Raw genomic sequence first — 17964 nt, forward strand, 5'->3', positions numbered from 1 at the left:
CCGAAACTCTTGAAGTATCTGATGTTTGTCCCATTTGTATGACTAGGCGGGAGAATACATATCACGCCTTTTGCAGGTGCCCAAGGGCGGTCGCGTTGTGGCAAGCTATGGCGGAACATTGGAATATCCCGGACGTGCGTACTATGAGAGACAAGGGCCCGGAGTGGTTGCTTTTGATGCTCGCGAATCTTTTGAATCTTGATCGTATGTGCCTCCTGATGACTTTATGGATGTGTTGGCATGTGCGGAATGAAATCGTCCACAACAAGAAGCCACCGAATACTGAATCTTTCATGCGCTTTCTTCTTAGCTACGTCAACACGCTCCATAACATTTAGCAAAATCCAGCGGCGGACCACGTGAAGGGCAAAGTGGTGCTCTTACCACATGGGAAGCAAGTGCTGACATCCAAGGGTGAGCAGGAGTAGCAGCCGAGGCTAGCATGGTCTCCATCACCAGCCGGTTGTCAGTTAATGGGTCCTTCTGTGATGCGGATGGTACGGCTGGAGCAGGAATGGTCTGTGATGATGTAGGAGCCATCATTCTCTCAGCTTGTCGATCCTTGAGGTTGTGTGTGGATGCGCTAGAGGCGGAGCTCTCAACCTGTAAGGAGGGGACACGTTTGCCTTGCAATGGACTACGCCACCAATTGTTGTGGAGACAGACTGTCACGAGGCGAAGAATCTGATTTCTCAAGGGCACACATGTAAAGCATGATCAAAACATTGTGAGTCATTTTTTAGCTAATTATGGTAGATGTGAGAATCGCACTGCTTTGTGGTTTCGATCGGGTCTGTGTGTTGTTCTAGAACTTTGTAAGGCGGAGTGCCCTTTGATTGAGTAATAAAAACACCCTATTACCCCGCAAAAAAAAGAACTTATTTGGATTCTTTTTTTCGGTAGAGATTTGCTGCATTTGAGTGGATACCGATATAGTCTTGAGCCAAACGATTTAGAGAAAACGCAGATCAAAAAAGAAAAAATGATTGTGAAAGGTGAAGGAAAAAACCAACGTGTGACAGGAGAAAAGAAATTCTATGTCAAGGGTGGTGGTGAAAGGTGAGGCGAAAATATATTGTGAACTTCCCCTTTAGGAGTAGAGATGAAACTAAAAGAAGAAACTAAAATATAACGCACGCACGCGTCAAATGGGTCGGCCAAATTTAATTATTATTGATGTTTTGATAAGATTTGATTTGATTTGTATATGAGTAGTGGAAGACAAGGAAAGTTCAGATTTAATTGAGATTTTCTTAAGATCTGATTTGAATGAGTTAATGCGTGACATTATTTTTGGAAAGTGTCGATTTGGTTGAGTTAATGCACGCGTTAAATGGATCGGCCCATGTTAGTCATGCTTGAGAGAAAGGTCGCCTGTAAGGCGCTCACATGCGTAATATAAGTTTTGTGGGAGGTGAGGCGAGATTATCAACACATAGGAGTGGATTTTTTTTTGTATTTTTCTTAAAATTGCATTCTTTTCAAATTTACTATTCCATTCGAAGGGGTTCTCGTGGAACGATGTTCCCAAGCCCCGCGTCCAATATCACACCCAATTTTTCGTGAGTGAACTCAATGTTTATTTGTTTTATCAAAAGAAAAAAAATGTCCGGATGCTACAGCACGGTGGGGTCCCCGCAGGCTCAGCCTCCCCTGCGGAACCACTTTTTCCGGGACCCATCCTCGATGGGCACAGCCGGACCCTGGAGACCGACCGCAACCACCAGCGTCTCCGCGCGACTTGACCAACCAAATCGAGACGACCGGGACGGCTCCCGCAAAGGAAACGGGATGGCGAAAGGAGGAAGGCAGTAAAAACATGCCAGCGAGGCAGCCAGGCGGCGACCAGTGAGCCCATTTTAAAACCTTCCCTTCCCCTCCCTCCCCGTTTCGATCCCCCGTCTCCGACCCCCCATTCGCCTCCGTTCCCCGCACCTACAAGCCGACGCGACGCGACGAGCCCCGGACCCCCGCAAACCCTAGCCGCCCCCGTCCCCGCCCTCCCGCTCGCCGCGCGCGCCTCGCGAGAGGGCGCGCCGTCCCCTAGCCGAGGCCCGCCCCCGCTAGGGTTTTCGCCGGCCATGGAGGAACTGCGGCGGGAGCAGCACCGCATCGCCGGCCACCCCTACGCCTTCGAGGTGAGCGCCGCGCCGGCCCGAGACGCGCCGAGTAGAGACCGCGCGCGGTGGTTTGGTTGGGGGAGGAGGAGCCTGGGGTTTTTGCCTGACGCGTAGGGTTTTTTGGTTGTGGTTGGTTGCCCGCAGGTGGGGTCCTACTTCCTGGCGGGGTACTACAGCGTCCTGGCCAGCACCCCGGAGCTGGCGCGGCAGTTCTACACGGACGGCAGCACCGTCGTGAGGGTCGACTGCCAGACCATGGAGTCCCAGTTCGGGGAGACGGCCGAGGTATGAACCCCAATCTGGCCGTGTTTCTGCTGTGTTTACTTCCCTTTGGTGCCGATAGTCATTGCCATGCTGTGTTGTTCCGAGTACAACTGGGTGGTGTGTAATGCATGTTGATGTCAGGTCTATTTGGTGGAATTTTGGTGATTATATGCATCCGACTGAATGTGCTTGGTTTATGTTGAGATTTTGTGTTGCTTGCTGACCTTTTGGAACATGGAGGCAGCGGTTGCAAAGTTCCGTAAGACGATCTATTAGGAAAAATGCCGATACCAAATTGACAAGTTTTTATGGTTCAGGATCTGGTGCTTGAATTGTTTCGTAGGGGTGTTGGGATTTGTGTCAGTTACTGTAGAACTTCTGTGTAGTCTATTTGGTTATCATTCATTTCCTGGTTTCGTTATTCAATTCATAGAAGTAAACATATTAGTGTTCAAGGGTATACAGAGCAAAACATGTTGATTTTGGTTTGATCTTGCATGTTAAGTTGGTTTCTCATTTTGTGCAATTTAAATGCAGAAACATAATTTTATAACCTCATTTTTTTACCTGGCGATCTTTGGATTTATTAGTCATGTTTTATGATAAATTAGTAATCACAGTTTATAAGGTTTCTTTGGATTACTGGTTGTCTTTGTATTTTATTAGTTATGTTTTATGATAAATCAGTAATCACAGTTCATAAGGTCTCTGGTTAATGTTGATTCCATGAGGATTATAATTCTTTGGTCTTGTTGTGCTTTCGGATGTTTCATAGTTCAGTTTCTTGAAAATTGGGCATTGAAGTAATGGGATCTATAATTTATATTTTCTATCGTCTTGTGTTAATGGTTTCAGCTTGCAAACTGAGGGTTTCTGATTTCTCTCACCTTTCGTTCTTTCAAAAATATGCAGGAAATCAATGATATATTGATGTCCATGAATGTTCAAAAGGTTGAGATTAAAATGGCTAATTTCTTGGAATCATGGGCTGGAGCCATCACTCTGTTGGTTACTGGCCTAGTGCAATTGAAAGGCTACCCTTTACGCAAGAGATTCTCCCAGAGTATCATTCTTGCTCCTCAGGTCAAACCAGATGGATTTTTTGTAGACAGTGACATCTTTCAGCTCATCTGTGACGAGTATGATGATCATTACCAAGTTGCTGATTACGGTTATGCTAACCAATTTCCACAGATGGTTGCTCATAATACCATGACCGAAACAGGTATCGCTTCCTGACACCTCTATAATTTGAGTTACATGATAACTGTCCTATGATATAGTCAGTAAATCAACTTCATTTCGGCTCTTCGCTCTCTATCTAAAGTTCATTTCGGTGCTGGTTCTCTTTGACAAATATGTTTATTTTGGTCTGTTTCTCATTTACCTCCTCCTTTTCACTCTAAGTGCTATTACTTTGGTCGTAATTTTGGTGGTAACCCTTTTTACATGGGCAGTATTCCTCTCTACATAATCCTACTTTATTCATTTATTTCCAGTTCATTGATGTATTCTTCTGCATTATTTATTGAGAAAAAGTCTGTTCCAACTGTAGCCTTGGTCAAAAAGATAACCATTTTTGTTTTGTTGGTTGATCCCTCAGCATCTGATTATGTGGCTGAAGAACTTGAATTAAAGGGGTTTGCAGCTCCTGCTGATACCGACGAAAGGGCTAATGGTATTATATATGAGAATCATGAAATGCAGCAGCAAGATCCTTTGGAATTTGAGTTTGCAGTCAACGGAGAAACTCATTTTGAAGATCCTGCTCCCTCCCTCCCTAGTTCGGCAGACATTAAACAGGATGCATCTGCTCCTCCCCACCCTCCTTCCCCACCTACACCTGAAGAAGAGCCTGTGGGAGAACCGCCTAAGCAAACATATGCTTCAGTGGTAAGCTAACATATGTTGTAATTCTATTCATTCTGAATCCTTTGTTTTAACTTGATGGTAATTGGTTGCAAATTTGTCAGCTGCGAGCAAATGCTGGTCAGGTTATCCACTCCACTCCGGTTAACAGGGCTATGACAGGGACCACAGAATCACAGCTGGTTGGACAAACTCAGCCTGTGCCAGTGCAAGAAAAATCGAACTTGGGCACTTGTCTGGATGTCAGTGTCCCTGAGGATGAAGGTTTCTTTCTACTCTTAACTTTTTTTATTCTCATGACTCCTTTGTTGAGACCTGCCTTATGTTTTTTGTTTGTTATTATTATTACTAAGTACTAACATTTGGCAAAACTTATCTACCCACTAATTATTAGCTGTTCTCTGTTGACACCCTCTGCCCTTTACCACTGGGAATGGGTTTCAACTTGTTTGTTATTCAAACTTTCCTGTCTTGGATTTAACAACTTCTTTGTTAGGTAGTTTGAAGCATAGTTAAAAAAGTGCTAGGCGTTAATTGTGTGTTTGGCACCGCCTTGCGCTTTTCTGACCAAAGCGCACACTTATGCGCAATTAAGCGCTAGGCATTTTGAGCCTAGGCGCACTTAAATGCCTGCCTAGGCTGTTTGGCTGGGCTTATTCTTAGCTTTTGCACTTTTGCTTAAAAGCCTAAAAAGCATCTATTTATGGGCTTTTGGCTTTGGCTTTTGTCTTATTCCATCATGTAACAATATTGAGTCATAAGCCAAAAGCCCATAAACAGTTGCTTTTTTGGCTTTTAAGCCTACGTGCAAAAGCCAAGAATAAGCCCCACCAAACACATATTGCATGAAAATTCTGGAACATTGCCAAAGCCGGCCCTTAATGCCCATTTTTTATCCAGCAGTTGGTGAAATCCTAAGTGGGGAAGCTGTTGTTTGAATATGTACACATGCTTTGTCTTCGGTTTGTTTCTTGTCTCACATTCTGTTTTGTGTGTTTTGTATTGCAGTAACTTATGTTATTTGTTATTGATATTTGAGAGTGGCTGTATAATCATGATTATGGGGGTTAATGGTAGCGGTATCTTATTGCTTGTTTGATGATTTTCCCCTCCACAATCATTGTTTACTCATGCATGCTAGCTGTCCATCTGCTGCTGGTTAACTATGTGTTTAAGAATTGGAAACTGGGTAATGCTGTATTTTTCTTGCTGAAGAGCTTATTGGAAATTTAAATCTGGCATGTTCCTTTAGATTCATTAATATGCTAATGATTTCTGTATGTGATCTTTTTCTTGACATGTGGATTTTCTGACCTGGTAGTTAAGTGAATTATTTTTGGGTGTATGTAAAGTGCAGGAAACCGAGCAATATACCTTTGAACTTGCGTGGCATTATGCATACTTTTGGTCTCTTGTCCAGAGACATTTGAACCTGTTCTGTTATATAAATTTTATATTCCTTGCAAAAGAAAAACACTAATTTTCATCTGCAATGTCTAGGTATTAGTGTCTGTCTGATAATTCCTGTGGACATAATCTTTTTGGTTGTGTATTGACTGATGATTGTTTTTTTTTCTATCAGAAGAGTTCCTATCAGTATATGTTGGTAATCTTTCTCCAGCTACTTCAGTCTTCGATCTTGAGAAGGTCTTTCAGGCTTTTGGAAGAATTAAACCTGATGGAGTTGCTATACGTAGTCGCAAGGTATCTTGCCTTCTATCTAGCTCTAGGCTTTTTCTCTAGTTCCTCTTGTTGGGTTTCCTAATTTGTGTACTAATATGCAGGAGGCTGGAGTTTTCTTTGGATTTGTTGAGTATGAAAACATGAGTGGCATCCAGAATGCGTTGGATGTGAGTTTCTCAGTTTCTCATGCTTCTGCATTATTATAGCACAACTTGTGCAGGTGACCCTGGATTGAAAAAGAAGAAAGGGGGTTATAAAGAATATGCCTTGGATCACTTCGTACAACTACATTGTGAATTAGTTTCTTGCATCCTGTCCTGAGTTTGGTGGCTGAAATGCCCAAGTGCCTAACATTTATGTTTTCACATTCTACAGTAAGAAACATAAGAAAAAAAATATTTTGTTGAAAGGTCAAACTTACATAGAATAGCCATGGACTTTATTTGTTGCATAAGCAAAGCAACATAGTCAAGATCTTTTATCCTCCACTTCACCAGACAAGCAAACTATTGTAGTAGATTTAGATTGCATGATTAGATCAAGAATCTTCATTATTTGCATTCTAGTTTGAGCCATTGTTTGATGTCCATAAAATGTGCGAAACAGAGTGGTCTGTGAATGGCTGAATGCCATCTATATGATGTCATATTATACCTGAACACATCTTGTTATGGTGATCTTTTGTACATCAGGCATCTCCAATAGAGTTGAATGGGCGTCTAGTACATGTTGAGGAGAGGAGGCCTGGCAGTGGAGTCTTTCGCGGCGGTGGAAGTAAGTACAAATTTTGATTTCCTCATGACTGTAGTTTAGCAGATATATTTTTCCAACTATCTTTGTGCCAACTGTTGCTGTTTGTAGGGTATGTCTTGTTCTGTACTAAACATATGCTTGACACATAGGATGAGGTTTCTGGAACCTCATTATTTGGGGACAGTACTATGGTCTTTCATGTTATCCAGTGCAATTCAATTTCTCCACTGTCAAGTACCCTAAGAACATGACTACATGATAAAAATGCATCATAATCCTTAAACTGCCAAAACGTCTTACATTTGTTTACAGTTTCAAAGAAACGGGAAAACTACCCCTGTATTGTATTTGATCAAAATCGAGTTTAATAAACAAGCCTTGTTTATTTTTGGAACTTGCTCACTTTGCAGGGCGAGGGCGGGGAAGGGGTCAATATGGTGGGCGCTACGACGGGGATTACGCTGCACGGTCAAAGGGAAATGGTTACCAAAGGAGGGGCGGGCACCAATACGACGGCTACGACTAGTCTCACATTTGCTCTGCTGGCGAATGGTCGCATCCCATTTGGTGCTCTTGATCTGGTGCGGCCTGGCCATATTTTTGTCACAACAAAGCGCGATTACCTGGAGAACTTGCGTTTTGCTTAGCTGCTATTGAGCATGACTCGTTTCTGATGGGACTCTTTTTAGTGTTTTTGCTACATGATCGTGTCGCCTATCTGGTACTATGAACTAAACATGGGAAAAGAATGGATCAGTGTTAGTTGATCCTTGGTCATTTGAGCACACTGTCAAAAGTATTCCGATTGTCAGTCATCAGGTTTAATAATTTCCTAGCTTGTTGCCATGAGTCAGCTGTGGCGTCTAACATATATCTGGGATTGGACCGTACCTTGCAGGGTTACTTGGATTGCTTTAGCTCAGCTGCACGCGGCGCCGTGCATCATCCGGCAAAGGCTGTGGCTGTTTCTGTTCCTGGTCTACAATTAGCACGCCAGACTTCAGAACTTTTAATTTGTGGATAGTGCTGTAGCTGTAGCTTACAAAATCCTGTAGTTTCTGTGAAGCACAACGCTGTATGTGAAGGCTTGTTCACACAGGTCCATGGCTTCTTACCGCATTGTGCGTTGCTGCTGGAGCTCTGGCGCTGGGTTGCGACGAGCGGTAGACATACACACGGCTCAGATAGTTGCGCGCGCGGGCACCTTCACTCCAGGTAGTGTTTGTCACTAGTTTTGAAGTGCCAGCTTTGGTTAACAGCTGGGTGCTTAGCGCGTTTATGCAGAAAGTTGCGTTTTAGTGTCTGCTCGGCGACAGTCAGATCCGCCTCCCTGCCTCTCCACTGTCGGATCATATGTTTCCATTGGTTTCCAAATTTCCGGTCGACGCGTTCCAGAGGGGCGGTCTGACTTTGCGTCGGGGCGGCGGCCCGGATGTGATGTGGTGCGACGTTCGTGGTCTGCGAGCGGTTGCCCTGGGCAGCGTGGGCTGCGGGCAGCTGGGTTGTGCGGCGTTGCTGCTCGAGCGGAGTGGTGGTATGTCGAGGCGGCGGCCCTGGAAGGTGGTGCCGGTTGATTGCGCTGGGCGCGACAGAGCGGTGGATGTCGGGGCGGTGGCCCCGAGAGAATCACGGTGGCGTCCAGACTTCTGTGGCAACGACGATGGTGGGAGCGATGTCGGCGACGCGGCAATGGTTGCGATAGTCGGCTCTTCTCCGGCGTGTCCACGGTATTGCCTCGGTTTGTTTGTTGCTATGGAGTCGAAGCTGCGGCGGCGAGGCCCTGTGGTGTACGATGACTGGCTGCTTGTGGCCTTTCGGCGATCTTCCGTGGCGCCAGCCGTGCCTGGTTTCGTTCTTCTGAGTTTTTCGTCAGAATCGGAGCTGCGTTGTCTGTCCGCAGGTCGACATGTCGTCGATGAGGGTGGGCTTTGCCCTGTGTGTTTCAGTTTATGGGAGTGGGCTTGGCCCTTGTTGTTCCGGTTTTTCCGTAATTAACTGGGTAATTCTCTTCTGCTTTATTAATAGATGAGGCAATCTTTGCATCCATTTCGAAAAAAAATAATTAAGGCACTAGTTTTGGAGCATTGCTGTTACAACAAAAACTTTGTTGATGTCCCAAAAGCTTCTCTCTCCAAATGTAAAATCCAATTTTAGGGCATCAACTTTTACATCATCGGTCGGAGTGGTGACGCAGCTATGTACTGCAGTTGCAGCCTCCCACGGAAGCATAAAGACCTGTGCCAGGCCATCAAGGCGACACTCTCCAGCATTAAAATCCAGCATGGGACTCCACAAGCAGGCAATAACAAGCTCATACAGAGCCTCCAGCCTAACCTCCAGGATATTAGGCTGGTCATAGTTAAAGTAACATAGATATAACATAGATACTACATAAACAAAAATTGTTGATGTGACAAATAGTTAATGAGGAGAGAGGTAAATAGAGTAACCTAATATGTTACCATCACGTAGCGCTTTCCAATGCAAAATGAGTCTGCAAGACAATAAATGAACATGTGTATGTTACTACACATATGATACTTTCCACTATAAGGGTAGTAACATAGAGTAGTAACGTATGCATATTACTACTCTAAGTTACTCCCCACTATGCCCAGCCTTAGAGCAACTCTAGCAGACCCCGCATCTGTCCGGCCCGCAAAACATGTTCGCAGTTCGCGGAAAAACGCCTTTGCGGGCCTTGTGCATGTGGCGGCCTTTCGGCGAGCTCCTGCCGGCTGCTTTCGCCGGAATCTTGGGCGGCGGGGTGGCGGCGGCGCGAGGGGAGGTGGTTGGTGGGGGAAAGCGCGGGCTGAAATGTCCCCCACCAACCGCTTCCGCTTATATGCAGGGCATCGCAGCGGCAAGGGAAAAACCCGCGAATATGCGGGTTGGGGCCGAGATTTTGCCGCGCCCCCCAAATTTTTTTGCGGACCGGGAAGGGATGCGGGGTTTGATCGGGCAGGTTTTTCCGCCCCGACCCGCATTTTGGCAGTTATTTTCCGGGTTGAAGCGGGATGCAAGGTCTGCTAGAGTTGCTCTTAGTACTAGTACAACTTAGCCAATAAACATAGTAGCAACTTAGCATCTGCAGACGGAATCACCAATGTTTACAGGGACAGCCTTCCATCGCCTCAACAGTTACGTTCTTTATTCTGTAGCAGCACCTCGACCGTCCAAACATTTTGCAGATTACACAGAAACATCATACACGCATGATCATCACTCATCAGCATGCACATCGTTAGCACATCTCGGCCACCCTGGTCAAACGGCCGCGGAAGACAGCTGCCTCGGCTGCGCAGCACGCCCGGGTGCTCCCTGCTCGCCTCCCCCAACACCACCATCATCGTTGTCGTCGTCCTCGTCCTGCTCCCACAGGAAGCTGGCGTACGCCGCGAGGACGTGGCTGCCATGCACGTCGCCACAACACCAGCACGGTCAGCCATGCCGACCAGCTCGAAGGGGCCTAGATTTATCATTATTACTATTACAGTATTTGTGTGGCGGAGGGAGCGTACCTGTCCCGCGGGGCTGCCTGCACCGACTTCTGGAAGTAGGTGAGGGACCTCTCGTGGTCGCGGTGCACCGCCCACACCAGCTTGGCGTACTGCGACATGATCTCGCCGTCGGTCGGGTCGGCGAGCATGGCGCGCGAGTAGTACTCCTCCGCCCTTCTCGGGTCGCACTTCACCTGATTCATTCATCAGTTGGTACAAGGACACAGCAGATCAAGAACTACTGTAACTGTGTAAACTAAAGATCTTTCTGACATCAAGAAGTTAGCAGAGCCAGATGATACGACGCACGCACCTCGTGCAGGAACTGCGCGTAGTTGCGCAGGAACAGGGCGTTGCCGGGCTGCTCGTCGACCATCTCCTTGTACTGGGCGTCCAGCGCCAGCACCGCCTTCTGGTCCACCCCGCTGGCCATCCTAGCCAGGGCAGCCTCGGAGCCCATGCCGGCGGTGAAGAGGCCGGAGGCGAGGCGGTCGATGCCCATGCCCCTCGCCAGGAACAGCGGCAGCTCCGGCAGCTCAGGCTGCGCCGTCTGCTCCTGCTCCTCCTCCATCTCCTGCTCCTGGTGGGGCTCCAGCTTGGCTTTGCTGAAGGTGTTGTAGATGGAGAAGGAGAGCTCGGTGTGGAGGCCGGTGGTTCTGTTGCTGTCGTTGTCGCCGGAGGAGGAGGGGTTGAGCGAAGGGAGGTGGCCGTCGGAGAAGGCCCGCCGGAGCTGGAGGGAGGAAGGGGGCGAAGGGGAGGAGAGGAAGGAGCGCAGGAATGGCGTGGAGGAGCTCCTCAGCAGCATCCTCTCCTCTCGTCTGGGCGTCTTCTTGTGAGAGTTCCCAAGTCGAGATCTCACCTCTCGTCTCGTGGCCTGATCGATTTTATTAATAGCACAAGAACCGCGTTGCTTGGACCTGTATGGCGGTCGGCGCATGCACGTGAACCATTATCGAACTTACAAGAAACAAAGTTCTAGACCAAAAACACGTCTCTGCTCAATATTTCGATCCAGGAAGGAAAAGGAAACGCTTCAACCGGGCTGATACGCACGCATCTCGTGACTTCTCACCGCCGGCGACGGCGCCTCATGCTTTAACTCCAAGCTTGTGTACTGTGTTGAATGCTACTCCACAATTCTACATGCGTGTAGTGTGCACATTTTGTTTTCGACTGCAAATGCAAGCCACGGATAGCTGGCAAGGGCAAGAGGTTTTTTTTTCGACAAATGATGAATTTTATTGACTTAAAAATGAAGCACCAAGCGGATACAAACACAACGAATGCAATCTGGCCTCTTTGTAACGTTTTTCTTTCTTCGAAAAGGAGAATAACCCCCATCCTGCCTCTGCATGCTAGGACAAGAGGGTTGTAGATTAAGCCATCTGTCAACCGGGCGTTGCTTGGAGATGATTGCGGGCCAATTTGGAAGCGCAGGAACCTCGTGGGCACGCACCCACCGTTCCAAAAACTAAGCCACCGCCCACCGGCGTCCGGTTTCATGTATCTCACGTGCCCGCCCCAGACTTTCTGGCCACATCTCCTCACAAGTCAAATTACACGCCGTGTAACCTGAACCTCCCGGCCGTGTTGCTTAGGGCATCTCCAGCCGTTCGGCCCCCTAGGGCGTCTAAATAAAGCGGTCTGGGGCGTGCCGGCGCTAGTTCGGCCCCTGATGGCGACCTAGCTCCTAGTCACGCCCCCACGCGCCGGCCTCAGGATGCGGAAAATTCAAACTTGGTCGTTCCTGCTTTTCAAAAGACGCCGCAAATCCGGCGATCGGACGGACGTAGTCTGGCGTTACAAAAAACAGAGCGCCGCCGTGCGCAACGATTCACTCGGCGGGGTCGGCTCCAGGCGTTGGCGGAGTCGGCGTGCGCGGGCTCGTCGGTGTCGGAGCTGCTTCGGTGCAGGGCTGCGTCGGCGCGGCTTCGGCACTGCTGGGCGGCGATGTAGAGGCGTCGTTCGGGCTTGGAGTCCGTGTGGTCGTGGGCGTCGTGGGCGTCGTCGGCGTTGCCGTCGGCAGCTCGTTCAGGATGAGGCCGCACTGCACCAGGTACCACGCCTTGAGCTTCTCGTCGTTGCTCTGGAGCATGTCCGCCCCGCTCATCAGAAAAGCCATGTCGGTGTTCCTCTTCTTCGCGGCGACGTTCGTCCGGAGCAGGTCGAGCTTGATGGCGTTGTTCTTCATTAGCGACGACCACCGCGCCTCGGTCTTTTCTTCGCGTAGGACGGCCCGGGCCTGGGCGTCGGCGAGGCAATGCTCGATGGACTCCTGCACTCGCGCGGTTGCCGCGTCGGCGCTTTTCCCCTTCTTTGCCAATTTGTGGCCGTCCGGCCGTCCCTCTGACGCGCCCGGAGTCGTCGCGTCTGGCTTGTATGTCTCCTTGGCCTTGTCGAGGGCACGTCGGACTTCCGCCCACTTCTCGCACTTGTCAATGCGCTTGTAGACGCGGAGGTGCTTGAAGTCGGCGTCTTGGTTGTCGCCCCGATACATGGCGAACATACGCAGCAGCTGCGCGGAGGGACAAACAGTTGGCGGGCGGCGGGCGTAGGGGACGAAGATATGCGGGCGAACGGCGTGCGTACCTGATCCTCAACGCTGGCGCCGCTCTCCGGGTGAGCCGCGACCTCCTCGACGATTCCATGTCATTTGTTGCACGCCAACTGGATACGCCCCCAATGGTTCGCCATCGCCTTGGAGCCGCGCTGCATGTAGACGCCTTTGAAGTAGGGGTCGACGAGCTTCCGCTCGTCGAACTCGGCCTTGATGCGGTCCCAGTACGTGTCCAAGCTCTGGTTCGCGCCGGTTGTCGGGTCAAGGCAGACGACTTTCCATGCTTCGGCAAGGCATTCCTCCTCCTTGGACGTCCACTTGATGCGCGGTTCGCCTGACCTAGCCGCTCGCTTCTTCTTCTTCCGGCGCCCCTTTGTCGGAACAGGAGCCGGCTCCTCCTCCTCCTCCTCGTCCTCCTCGGGTTCCTGCGCGTCGTCGCCATAGACGTAGCCAAGCTCGGCCTCCATGTCGCCGTTGAGGTCCACTACCTCGTCCTGGGTGGCGAACCCGGGAGACGCGGCGGCCGCGGTCGATCCTGTCGCAATGATGTCGTCCATGTCGGCTCCCGTGTCGTCGGCGTCGCCGAGGTGCGAGAAGGGCAGCGGTCCGCCGTAGAGATGGGGCGTCGGTGTGGACGCGTAGGAGGCGGGCGGCGAGTAGTTGTATGGAGGGTACTGCACGCCGACGAAGGCGGCCGAGGGCGTGCGCGTAGCGGGGTGACCATGAGGGAAGGTCACGTTTGGGTTGAACCCACCGTGCGCGTCGCCGTCGGCGTAGCCGGGCGACGATATACCCCATGTAGATCCGGCGCCTTGCTGTCCCCAGGGCGCGTACCGGGCGTGGCTGACGACGGGTGGATTCATCCCCGCCTGGTCGACCGATGAGGAAGACGCTGCCGCGCGCGCCGCGTTGTCGCGGGCCTTCTTGGCTATGGCCCTGTTCCGCCTGTCGGCGGTGACTGCTTCACGCCGCTGAACTTCCACCCTCCACTCGGCGTTCGACAGGCCCGGTGGCTTCGATGGCGGCGCCCTCGGCTTCCTCTGCTTCGGCTGGGCCACGGCGCCAGTCGCGGTTGCCGCCGCGCGCGGCATGGCGTACTTCTTCGGCGGCATGGCGTGCTTCTTCGCGGCGAGCGGGAGGGGGTTTGGCGGGAGAAAGGGAGAGAATGGAGGGAGGGAGGCGAGCGAGCGAGAGAGATGCGAGGGAAAAGCGTCAAGAAACGGCAGGAAAAGGCCCTCGGGTCGCTTCCAGGGCGGGCCCACGCGCCTTTTTCGCTTGTGCCGGCTCCCCAAGCGCCCCCAGGGCGCCGGGTTCGGCCTGGGTCCGCCGGCACCAGTTTTGGCCCGAGCCGACGAAAAACGGGTTTCTGGGGACGCGACTGGGGCCTTTTTTTGGCGCCAGCGCGGCAAAATCGCCTGAGGAGGGCCTGTTGGGGGCGCGGCTGGAGATGCCCTTAGGGCTCCTGTTCGGGAACATGTTTCAGTTTGGACAGCTAAAAGTGAAGATGAACCTTGAAAAGAGAAGAAGCACACAACACATTCATCAACTTGATGCCCGCGCACTGCTCGCCGGCAGGTTACAATGAAACCCCCGCACGAGCTCATGATTCAGCAATGTGGGAGAGCAAATGGTGCCAACAAGAGAGGGTTGGGCATAAAAGATCAGATTATTCTCGCGCCCTCCGTCCAAAAGAACAAACACATCATTCAACCAGCGTGAAGCCATTCTTGACGTACTGCAGACAGGGGAACGGCAGGTCGAGCGCCTGCTCGACCATGCTCGACCTCGACAGAAGCTTGCTGAGAACAAAATCCCTATGGCTGCGCCCTACCGGCGCGCTGCGCAGTATCGCCTTGTCGCGGCAGGCGACCAGTGTGATGTTGCAGAGCCAGGGGGAGGCCACCGTGAAGGCCAGCCCGAAATGCCGCTTGTAGGCCCGGGAGACGTGGGAGACGTACCTGCCCATGGGGAGCACGTTCTCGAAGGGGGCCTCGTCGTCGACGTCGGGGGATGACGGCCCCGAGTCCGAGTGCAGGTTCACCACCACGGTGCCGTGGACCGGGTGAACCTTCTCCTCCAGGTTCCTCAGGAACGCCCCGTCGGCGTCCCAGAGCTTGCGGGGGAATATGTCGTTCCCGTCGTACGCGTCGATGAAGACCAGGTCGTAGACGTTGCTGTCGCCGGCGATGAAGTCCTCCGCGTCTTCTATGTGGAGGGAGATGCGGTCGTGGACGCCGTTCCATAGTAGCTCGTCGCCGTCGGCGGGCTGCATGGTGTGGGCTGATAACCCTTTCGCGCATGATGCAGGGAAGCCCATGGATTCGACCGAGGCTGAGACGACGACTGGATCGATCTCCACAATGTGGACATCAGCACCTGAAACAGATGAAATATGTTGAGTGTTTCGATGAGGTGAACAACTGCAGACTCGAGGATCTACAACTAGAACTACGATAGGAATAGTATGTATGTTAGACCAAATGTTCCATCAAATGACCTGACTCCCAACTATTTAGAGCTGGGAGTGCATTTGCACATCTAAAAATTATTGTGTATTCACTTGCAAGTTACTCCCTCTGTCCCAAAATAAATGTCTCAACTTTGTACTAGTTAGTTGTACTAAGCCCGAGACACTTATTTTGGGACGGAGGGAGTATTACTTATTAGTACTGCACTTTGTTTTGCAGTTAAACAAGCCAAGCCAGGTATAGTTTCTAACTGACCAACAAAGACCAGAAGATAATAACTTCATTTCAAGTTCACTGTACATGAAGCAAAGTATCAGCAAAACAAATAAAAATCCAGTATCAATCTATGCAGTAATATCATCAGTAAAACCTGTGGTAGTACATACCTTTGAATTTACTAGCCAAAAACAATGGTATGCTGCCGCCACCATGACCGATACAAAGAATTTTCATAGTGTTCGGCTCAGAAACTGCTTGAGGGAGATCATAAGAACAACTAGGGAGTGCTGTCAACCCTGCTGATACCATGCTCTTGACATCTGCAAATAATGACGGTTAGATGATAGTACCAAAGCAAAAGACAAAGCTCAAGTGCCAACAAAATTGCTTTAGTTTTGCAAATAACAGTTCCATGCACACCTAGCAGAAATTCTTCCTGCGATCTTGATGGCATATAAAACTTGCAGCTAAGAAATAATCAAGGAATTATATTTTACTGATGTCTTTGGACCTGTAAGTGTGTGTATACTTGATTTGTATGCAAGAAGCCATCATTCTAAGTTATGCTTATACATTAACAGATGCAAAATGAATCCAAAAAATAAAAACCAGCATGGATATATTATCATCAATCAGCATTGGTATGAACATAGTGCAGGTGAACTCACAAGGAACAGCTAAACAATTGGGTTGCTGCATTGAGTATAATGCTCTATCACCCCCAGACCGGTAACACGCCATTACTTTTGCAGTACTTTGCCGTGTATGGTCGTTAAAGCGCATTACTCGCCACTGGTAGCCTAGTATCTTAAACTGGTCAGCACCACTTGATTCTGGGTACATTGCCGAATTTCTTTCCTGAAGCCATCTCTCCGTCACTGGCCACTGATCGCTGGCCTGTCACAGCAAAACAATTTGTATTTCTGTATGAATCCAAAATAGGTTGAGCTAAAATCTTCAAAAAATCATTATTATTTACAGTGCGATAAATCACAAGACTCATATATGATCATAGTGGCACATAATCGATTACCATGATAAGCAGCATACGAAAATTTAAGTTGGACAAAATGTAGAGTGGCAGCATTTTGCCTCATGTGGCCATGTTCAAAACCACAAGATGTGAATTGCATCAAAACCAACCCTTTTGTCCAGGAACCAGCATGGATCTAAAACAAAACCTAGAAGTTTGATTACTAAGTTTATAGTACTTGGATGATACCGCTTCTAGTGGCTCCAATCGGCAAAAAAAAGTTCTGTAACATCGACAGTAGACGACGAGTTGTTCATCTCCATTTCTTCAAGCAAGAAGTGGAACAAAAGGGAACTAGGGAGAAGACAAGGGGAAGCTACCGGTCGGGTGGCTGGGTAGGCGACGACGGAGACGACGCCATTGCCATGCTCGGAGTGGCGGCAGAAGACGGTGTGAGCTCCAACGCCGGGGCCGTCGTCCTCGCCCCACCACTCCTTGTAGTAGGACCAGTCCCCCTCATCCAGGGGAGGCTTCCTCCGCGCGCCTACCGCTTCTGGGTACGAAGCCACCGACAGCCGCCGGATGGCGCCGCCGGCGCACCTTGACGCCGCCGCCCGCAACATGGTTCCCCTGTTCCCGCTGAGTCTGCGGGTGTGTTTTGTGGGCTGTGGCTGGCGGCCTACTAGGAAAAGGGCAGAAGCCCGCTTAAGCCCAGAACACAACCACCCTAGCTGTTCACACGGAGCCAGGGAGTCGGCTTGGAGAAGAAAATGAAAACCCTTAAAATTAAACTCATGTGTGGCACGAAGTAACACCACCATGATATTTTTATATTAAAATTGCAATTCAAAAAAGAACACTAAAAAGACTGAAACTTGCCATCCAAATAGAATGTGCTATGCTTCATAACTAAAGTTGTCATCCTTGAATAACTAAAGTTGCCATTAAAAATCATTAGGGTGGAGTTGCTTTGTGCCACACAGTCAAAAGATGGTCAAAGGACAAACACATAAAAGAAGCAAAGGGCCTTGGCAAGACTGATGCATTTTGAAAATTAGGGGCAAAACAGCCGATTGGGACACCACTAGGGGCACAAAAATAATCATCTCAAGAATATTCCACCTACCACGACAATCCTCTATAACACTATGCTCCTATTTTCAAAGAGCCCACATTCAATTGAGGTTTTCAATTGAAATTGGGTTACCTGATTTTAACTATGTCAATAATTTTCTCAAACTCTCTCATTCAATTATTTTATACTATACATTGCCCTTTCTAATTTTTAAGGTCTCAACTGAGGTCTTCGATTTAGAAAGGATCACCCGATTTTGATCGGGTCAATAATTCCTCAAGGAGCTCTCTCACTCAATTCTTCCAGTTCACTATGTTTCCTAATTTTAAAGCTCTTTCATTTAGTTGAGATACTTAATTTTAGATTTGGTCAACGATTTTGATTGGGACAACGATTTTTCAAATCAATCAGCAACAACCGGCCTATAAAACACATCAATCCCGTGCACCGTCCCTTCACCTAGAAAAAAGAAGAGCCACCATG

General features: G+C 49.3%; 2 protein-coding genes across 4 annotated transcripts; one reads left to right on the forward strand and one right to left on the reverse strand.

Annotated features, from left to right (window-relative positions):
• The first annotated feature begins 1877 nt into the window (after positions 1–1877).
• Positions 1878–7466, forward strand: LOC123046010 (nuclear transport factor 2). Of its 2 annotated transcripts, none has more exons than XM_044469280.1 (9): positions 1878–2138; positions 2265–2405; positions 3297–3609; positions 3988–4277; positions 4358–4517; positions 5839–5957; positions 6038–6103; positions 6629–6710; positions 7100–7466. In XM_044469280.1, exons 1-9 carry the CDS (start codon positions 2082–2084, stop codon positions 7213–7215), a joined length of 1344 nt encoding a protein of 447 aa, XP_044325215.1. In that variant the 5' UTR covers positions 1878–2081; the 3' UTR covers positions 7216–7466. The 2 variants fall into 2 exon arrangements, with proteins under 2 accessions (XP_044325215.1, XP_044325214.1); XM_044469279.1 differs by having other exon boundaries at positions 1879–2138; positions 5836–5957.
• A 2288-nt stretch (positions 7467–9754) lies between these two features.
• Positions 9755–17077, reverse strand: LOC123046011 (uncharacterized). Of its 2 annotated transcripts, XM_044469281.1 has the most exons (7): positions 16787–17077; positions 16102–16330; positions 15601–15753; positions 14705–15122; positions 10503–11106; positions 10211–10383; positions 9755–10098 (listed from the first exon to the last, which is right to left on the reverse strand). In XM_044469281.1, exons 1-7 carry the CDS (start codon positions 17027–17029, stop codon positions 9957–9959), a joined length of 1962 nt encoding a protein of 653 aa, XP_044325216.1. In that variant the 5' UTR covers positions 17030–17077; the 3' UTR covers positions 9755–9956. The 2 variants fall into 2 exon arrangements, with proteins under 2 accessions (XP_044325216.1, XP_044325217.1); XM_044469282.1 differs by lacking the exons at positions 9755–10098; positions 10211–10383; positions 10503–11106 and having other exon boundaries at positions 14265–15122.
• Positions 17078–17964: the final 887 nt, after the last annotated feature.

Source organism: Triticum aestivum, chromosome 2B (genome assembly GCF_018294505.1).
Source record: "Triticum aestivum cultivar Chinese Spring chromosome 2B, IWGSC CS RefSeq v2.1, whole genome shotgun sequence".
NCBI lineage: Eukaryota > Viridiplantae > Streptophyta > Magnoliopsida > Poales > Poaceae > Triticum > Triticum aestivum.